Source organism: Anser brachyrhynchus (assembly GCF_964034855.1).
Source record: "Anser brachyrhynchus genome assembly, chromosome: 6".
NCBI lineage: Eukaryota > Metazoa > Chordata > Aves > Anseriformes > Anatidae > Anser > Anser brachyrhynchus.
Window position 1 is genome coordinate 26,213,795 of NC_137700.1, and position 7,281 is coordinate 26,221,075.

The 7,281-nt window shown below is 46.8% G+C and overlaps 1 protein-coding gene across 7 annotated transcripts in view; it reads right to left on the reverse strand.

Annotated features, from left to right (window-relative positions):
• The window catches only part of ARHGAP22 (Rho GTPase activating protein 22), a 149,977-nt gene extending 142,696 nt beyond the window's left edge, over nt 1-7,281 (reverse strand). The window contains exon 1 of one of the 7 annotated variants that reach the window (XM_080596972.1): nt 5,744-7,280. In XM_080596972.1, the coding sequence (XP_080453098.1) occupies nt 5,744-5,921 (178 nt within the window). In that variant the 5' untranslated portion in view covers nt 5,922-7,280. Of the gene's footprint in view, nt 1-2; nt 1,538-5,743 lie in introns of those variants that run through there. The other 6 variants (XM_080596971.1, XM_080596978.1, XM_080596977.1 and 3 more) reach the window with 6 other exon arrangements.

A 7,281-nucleotide genomic window follows, 5' to 3' on the forward strand; every position in this document is an offset into this window, starting at 1 on the left:
ACCTTTCTAGAGCACAGCTCCTGAAATTGCCTCTTCTGCCTCAAAGGAACACTCTTTCAAGGAAGGGATATAGTAAGCCTCCTCCTTGCAGCTGGGCTCCCCCAGTGTAACGTTGGCCCTGCCATGCCAGCTGCAGCTAGTGACTCTGATTGCTCCACGCCATGGGGGCTGGTGTGCTCCCACCTGTGTTGGTGGGCTCTCAGGGGCTCAAGGAAATTTCTGTAGGAGTACACAGCTTCAGGGCTATTGACTTTGGTTGCAGGAGTACTAGGCTGGGTGTTATTGTTTGCCTGGTGAGATGGAGGTGCCAAGGTGCAGGCCACCCACATGCTTCGGAATAGCTGTGTGCAACGTCAGCCCCTCAAACCAGAGCTGCAGCATTGGGGCTGCAGAGGCCCTCTGAGTTCCTCTCCGCGGAGCTAAGAGGCTGCAGGTGCAAAGCTGTGGTTTGTGAAGGGGACCAGGTGTCCGTGAGAGTTCCCCTTTTCTGCCTCTCACTAGCCAGAGAAACAAGCTTTTCACGCAGCATGATTTTGAAGGGGGTACAGCCTGAGGAGCCTGCACTAGGCAGTCCTTGAGGTCTAGGGCTTGCCTCAGCAGTGTGGTGCTGGCCCCTGCTAAGAGAAGTCGCTGATATGGCAGGAATTGAGGGCAAAGATGCCCCCAGTTTGCCCTGTATGCCTGAGGAAAATAGCAATGTGACACTGAACTGCTCTGCACAGGGCAGCAGGAATGCCTTCTGTAGAGGACTCAGAAAAAAGCCAGAGGGTTGACCCCTCAGTAACCAGAGAAGCCAGATTGCATTTGAGACTGTTCGGCTGCCTCTGGGATATTATGAACTCTATTTACTTCACTGTTCCTAATGTCTTCTCTCTGCCATATCCTTTTTTTTTCCCCCATAAACTAATTTTCACACTTTTTCTTCTCCTCTGTGTTGAAATCTCATTTAATCACTATTTTTTGTTCCCTTGTTAGGCCTCATCTCAGCTTTTCCTGTTGCAGACTGTCTTGCTATCGGCACCTGCTACTGGGCCAATGTGGCTGATTCTTAGATGAGGCCCAACCCCTGGGACCCGAACAGTATCAGTGCTACTGAAGAATTATTAGCTGGCTTAGCCAAATATGACTCTGCATAAGCAGCATCTTCTGACAGAGTCAGAGGTCACCTTCACTGGTGTAAAAATGCCCTATTCATTTTCCAGAGATGTTGCACATCAAAGTTCATTCCTAAGCCTGGCAAACTCAGGCTAGATGAGACCTTCTGAAAGCCATGACTGGCTGATAGCTTTCTGCTGTCATTAAGGCTTCTTGAAGAAGTGATTAATAACAATTTCATTTAGACAGGAAATCTTTAAAGGGACGACCCCAATCACTCCATATTCCTGGTACAGAAATAAGTTGCTACTGGCAAACCCCACAATTCCATACCAGTACATTCATGTTATTATCCTGATGTCCTCCATCCGCTCAAGAACTAAGGTTGCAGGGTTGCATTCAGATATCTAAGCCCTTAGCTGGTGAGTTCTTACAGAGTCAGATGTGTCAGTCAGAGAATGGCCAGTTAATAGCTGCTGAATAAAAAGGAAGGATAATTCAGTATTCTTTCACAGTACACTAAACTTCAGGAAACTTGTTTCAAGTCCTAGCTTTGCCTTGGAATGTTCCCTAATCCACAGAATGTAAATGTTAACTGTGAAATGTAGCATATGCAAAGGTAAATCCATTACAAATTGTGAAGTTCTGTGACATGGTAGTGAAGTGTTGGCCACAAGTAATGGATTGAAATAAAATTATCAGTTCCGAATAGGCGTGTTGTGACTGACAACTTTGGAGATGTTTACATTAGCAAATAGTGCAGATCCTTAGGAGTGGGTTTGTTAGACAGTTAATGGCATGTAACTAATATCCTTACTACATATGAATTTTAGGGGGCTCTGTTTTGCACCAGTACTATTTTGATCCTATACAGGATCATCCCCAACAACACAATACATTCCTACATCCCTTAATTTTTTGGCTAACTTGAACATGTGTGTGCATTTACAAGATCACCAATGTGTCTTTTGCATGGTCATTTGGGCATTTTCTTTCAGAACATATATTTCTGTTGAGTATTATATGAGAGTTTTCCCTGGGTACACAGATATGGTTATCTTTCCTCTATCCTGCCTCCAATCTTCTTTGAGCTTATAGGAGTCAACTATATTTTGACATGTCTTTTCTCCTTTCAAGTCTGTCTGGATTTAGCCAACCAGCTCACAAATTGCTAGGATGGAGACTGAACAATCATGTATCCTTAGTGCCATAAGAAAGCAGTTTAAGTATAGGGTATCTGTGCTCCGGTAATCAAAGAAACAGCACTTTCATTAAAAATACAATGACACCATTGCAAAAGCACTGAATATTAAAACATAGCTGTCCTCACTGCAAGCACATGAAGCTTACATTGTACATGTGCACACTCCCAGAGGGGTATAATAGTACTTTACCCTCTAAAGTCCCTCCTGGCAAGATTACTATACATCATTCTTAGAAATGTTTTAAGTATGTTAAAGCCCACTTTTCATTAAAATTGAATTATGATGAGTTTCAGAAAATAAAAAAAAGAAAGAGGGGAATAATGCAATTTTACGACAGGCGTGTTGAAGGATACCTGAGGAAAAAACAGCCTGCCTGCAGCAGGCTAGCTAGCTAAAATGTTTCCCATCATCTTTTCCAGTCTCTAACTTTTAATTAAACGGGGAAAAAAAAGTAATTCTTATGACTGTGAATAACATTTTCAACATACTGTAACATATGCATGAATGTGCAGCCAAACAGAAATAATAGATCTGAGAAGTGCAGACAATTCCATAATGTCAGACACCCACTAGTACAAAGTCCTAGTAAGAAGAGAAGGTTAGTTCTTCGTGCCTATGTAACTGAGACAGACTGTGCTGAAGACAGGAATACGGTAAAGAATCTATCATGTCAGCAGTTCTTTTGCTATAGAGAGCAATACCATCATAGCACTTATTAAAAAACAAATGTGCAAACTTGTAGCCAGTCCAGCTTCTGTTGCCAAGCACATTTAAATGCAACTGGTCAGGTATAGTCTGTTTAAGAATTTTTGAGAAAAGCAGCAAATGTTTTGCTTCATTTTTTCATACCTTAAGAGCAATGAAACAAAAATGCATTCCTTGAGACTGAAGGATGGAGTCTGAAAACTGCTTTCCCTGCTCTCCATACTTAAAGTTCTCTTGTCTCCACTTTGGAAGACAGCATTTTTATGCCCCATCACAGTAAGTGACAGGAAAGAATGTGAGAATAGGAGATGTTTTCCATTGCAGTCACTTATTTCAGAATCCTGGACTCCGCCAACTGCTGTACATAAAACACTGTAGATGAAAAAATAATGTAAAATCCATTCAGGCCTAACCAGGATGAATGATTTTCCAGAAGGCCCATTTAGGCACATTAAGATTTCCAGGCTGTGAGATTTTACACCTTACTAGGCCTTATGAAAACAATGTACCTCTTAAATGCATGTGTCTGAGTTACAGATGCCAGCTTGCTGATGAAATGGCAGGGACTGCATTACACTGACAGTTACCTCTAGTAAGGCCAATTATCTTTGTTCCTATCACGGATACTGAGAGCTACACCCCAGATGTCAGACTCAACACTCTGAAAAGCCTGAATGTCTTTAAACCCGGGACCTGCGTGAACAGATGCAGGGAGCCTGCAGTAAAGAGCAGCACATAGACAAGGTAGCTTGAGTAATTCAGCCACAATAAATCTACAGTAAATACAAGAACATCCCTGGGTTCCACTTTATTACTGCCTCCCATCACACTCCAGTGAACCCAGAGACTGTAGCCAGAGCATTCTTTTTGATCCCTTCTCATCTGCTCAGAGAAGTCATGCTGCCTCCCTTACACAGCTAAGTCCTCACTGGCAGAGCTAACAGCCCGCCACTAACCTGAAGTCAGTAAAGCTCATGCAGCAGCTTGTGGCTCTCCAGACCTTGTTGATGTTCACCATCAGCAAAAGATTCACGCAGCCCTCCTCAATGCTCTGCTTGCTCACCTTTTACTACCTGAACCTTCATTAACAACCCCAGCAGAGAGGTCAGGGAGCATGAACAACCATTTTATATTCACTTCAGTCTTGCAAGGCGGGATGCTTACCTTCAAAGAAGCATTCAGCCATCTTCAGCACTGCCTGTTTGCAGCTCCTGTGAATAAGAGCTATAGAAGAGCCTTGCAGGATTAGGCCCTGCCTGGTAACTAATACTTTGCCAAGGCATTAAAAAAGTAGGAAAATTCCTTACGTTTCAAAAGGCATCAAGACAGCTCTTTCCATGAGCTCTAAATTTACTCAGAAATAAACCTACCACTGCACAGTTAATAAACCAAACTCAGAGCAAACCCTGAGAGAATGAGATATATTGCTATAAATTGAAATTGAATCACAGAAGTACACTACAGTTTGTCCTCTGAGCATCAGTAACCCACAGGGATCTAGGATATGCCTCATAACTAGACTTCAATATATATTTATATTCTCTTCTAGATGAATTGAAGTGGAAGTACAGCATATAGTTGTGAAAGCCTGTTTCCTTGCTGTGCCACAGATTTCCTGTACCACTTTAGTCACATCAGTTAGCTTGTGTCTCATCAGAGCTACAACAACCCACAGGAATGCTGGATAATAAATGTATTAAAATACTGGAATAAGATCAGGCACCTCTTAGAAGGGGAATGGCAAAGAGGCAGCACCTACAAAAGATTTGCTGAACTTCTACAAAATTGTGCAAGTAAAATATAAGTAGCTATGAATTACTGTGGATGAGATTGTACATATACAGCCCAGGTAGCAGAAAGCTTCTTTTTTCCTAAGATACTGCTATTTAATGGACTGTCGGTATTTTAAGGACTGTTCAGAGCAAAACACTGCTTTTACATAGATATGTATGACCCAAAGTGACATTTAGCTGGAAGCATCTGGCTCAGAATCACAGCAGTTAGAACCAGTGACGCTTTCCTATTTTATAATGCTGGCATGGCAGAGGAAAAACCTAATCTTTACATGCTCTTCTGTGTCTGCTTTTGCTCCTAAATGACATTAATCTGTTTTTGTGTCTGATGGGCGGGAAAATATCCTCCTGAGACTGCCATTAGGCTGTGAATGGCAATGATGCTCAACAAATGCCATGTCAAGCGAGGAGCTGGAGCAGCAGCAGCAGCAGATCACCCAACGCAGCCCCTGCCACAGCATCTCCTCCAGGCGAGCCGTGCCCAGCCCTTGCCGGTCGCTTTTCGAGCACGTCTGGAGGACTGCTCTAAGCAGCTGTTGCAAACCCAGGGCAGGTTTTCCTTCCTTCCTTCCTTTGTCCTTGCCAGCAGCTCCCACCAAGTGACTTTCCCCGGCGCCTGCATCCCGCCCCGGAGGGGCAGCGCGCTCCAGCAGCCTGCTGCTGCGAGGTGCCGCAGGTGAGCCTGCCACACCTGCCGCCAGCCGCCAGCAGGAATTTCGGCATTACAAGCGCAGCATTAGCAACCCCCACAGGGGTGCAGTGACTCCTCCGAGTCCCAGGACGGAATCCAGCGCTTCAATTCCCCCCCCCGGCACCGCAGACCACGGCGGGGCCAGCCCCCTCCCTCCCACCCCTCACTGCCCGGAGCCTCCGCCGCCGCCGCTCCCTCCCCTCGCCCTCCCGGGGAAGTTTCCCGGTGGGACCCGTGGCCCCCGGAGGACTCACCTCGCCGGGCCTGCCGGATCCGGGGGCTCAGCATGCTCCCTCCCTGCCGGCAGCCTCGCCTCGCCTCGCCTCGCCTCAGCGGGCGGCCCCGGGCCCGGCCGCCGCCCTCCGCCACCTCGCTCGGCTCCCAGCTCTGGCTCGGCGGCGACGCTTCACGTGGGGCTAAATAAACCGTCATGCATTATTTATCCGGCCTCGAATTAATTCCCGTCCAAACTCAGCGCTGAGTGCCTTGGCAATTACTGCCGATAAATCACTAGCATGCAGACACGAGGGCTGGACCCGGCTCCTTCTGCTAATTGGCCGTGCATCGGTGTTATTAATATGCCTCTTCCAGGGAGCAGCGTGGATCCCGCATCCCCCCTCCGCATCTTCCTGCTGTCTTGCTCAACAGACGCTTCAACTCGCCAAGGACGGAGAGCTGAATCTCTCCCAGCTCGAGCTGGGGGAAAAAAAGGGCACAAAGCACACGCCGAGGAGCTTGTGCATCTGCTAAGGTTGTGCGCTGAAGGAAACACAAAGTGTGCTGGGCCACAGGGCAGCGGCGTGTGGGGAGCACCCAGGGGCTGCAGCCCTTCTGGGGAGGGAATCCACCGAGCACCCAGGAGCCGGGAGAAATGACAACAGTTACTGCAGCGCAGAACAACAGCTCTTCCCTGCACTGACAGTCTGGTGGGATGGGCACGGGGGAATGCCAGCACTCCATCCTAGCACCCATCGTTTCTATCTGCACTCCTTGCTAAGCTCTCCTCCACCCCATCCTGGGAAGGAGCAAGTCAGCAGTGGGGAGAGGAAAGGACCGTTGACAAAATAGTTAGGTACTATTAACTAGTATCTATAAACTCATAGTTGGATGAAAATCAAATCCAATTGACATATTCTGCCCTTGGGCTGCTCGTAGCATGAACCCCTTCCTCACCATCCCCATCTCTTGCCTAGCAGGTCCTTTTGCAACACAGAAAAAGTGGGCAAACATCTCCCTGGCAAAGTGCATGCTCTGCAGCATCACCCTGCAGGCTTGTATTGCTGAGTTGCACTGACAAAAAGCACCTGAGATTGGCAGCTTCTTTCTTTGCCAAGAAGATCCATCGTATCTTGGATCCTGAACACTGGCCATGAAGTTGTATCTCCAGCAGTGGAAGAGGCTCTCTGGCCCTCCACAGAGGTTGTACATAGTGTACAAGGGTGCAGCAATGGCAAAGATGCTTTGGACCTTTACCTGCTTTAGCTGCCAGTGGAACCAGCTGCTTAGAAGTGATCATAAATCTGTTGAGCTCACAATGGCTGTCTCAGATTTACACACCTGTAAATGAGGCTGGAAGTGGGATCTGTTTTGAATATACAGGCTCCTGAAATTATCTCCCCACTAATTATCTGTGTTAGCTGGGCTTCAGCATGGTGAAGAGCAGCTAACTGGTGATCCCTTGGCCAATATGCTTAGCAAGTACCCTGACACCAGCGGGGGTAACCAGCAATAGCACGAGTTTAGGAAAGTTATGCTTCTGACTTCCTATCCGACCTCAGTGCCTGGATTAAAA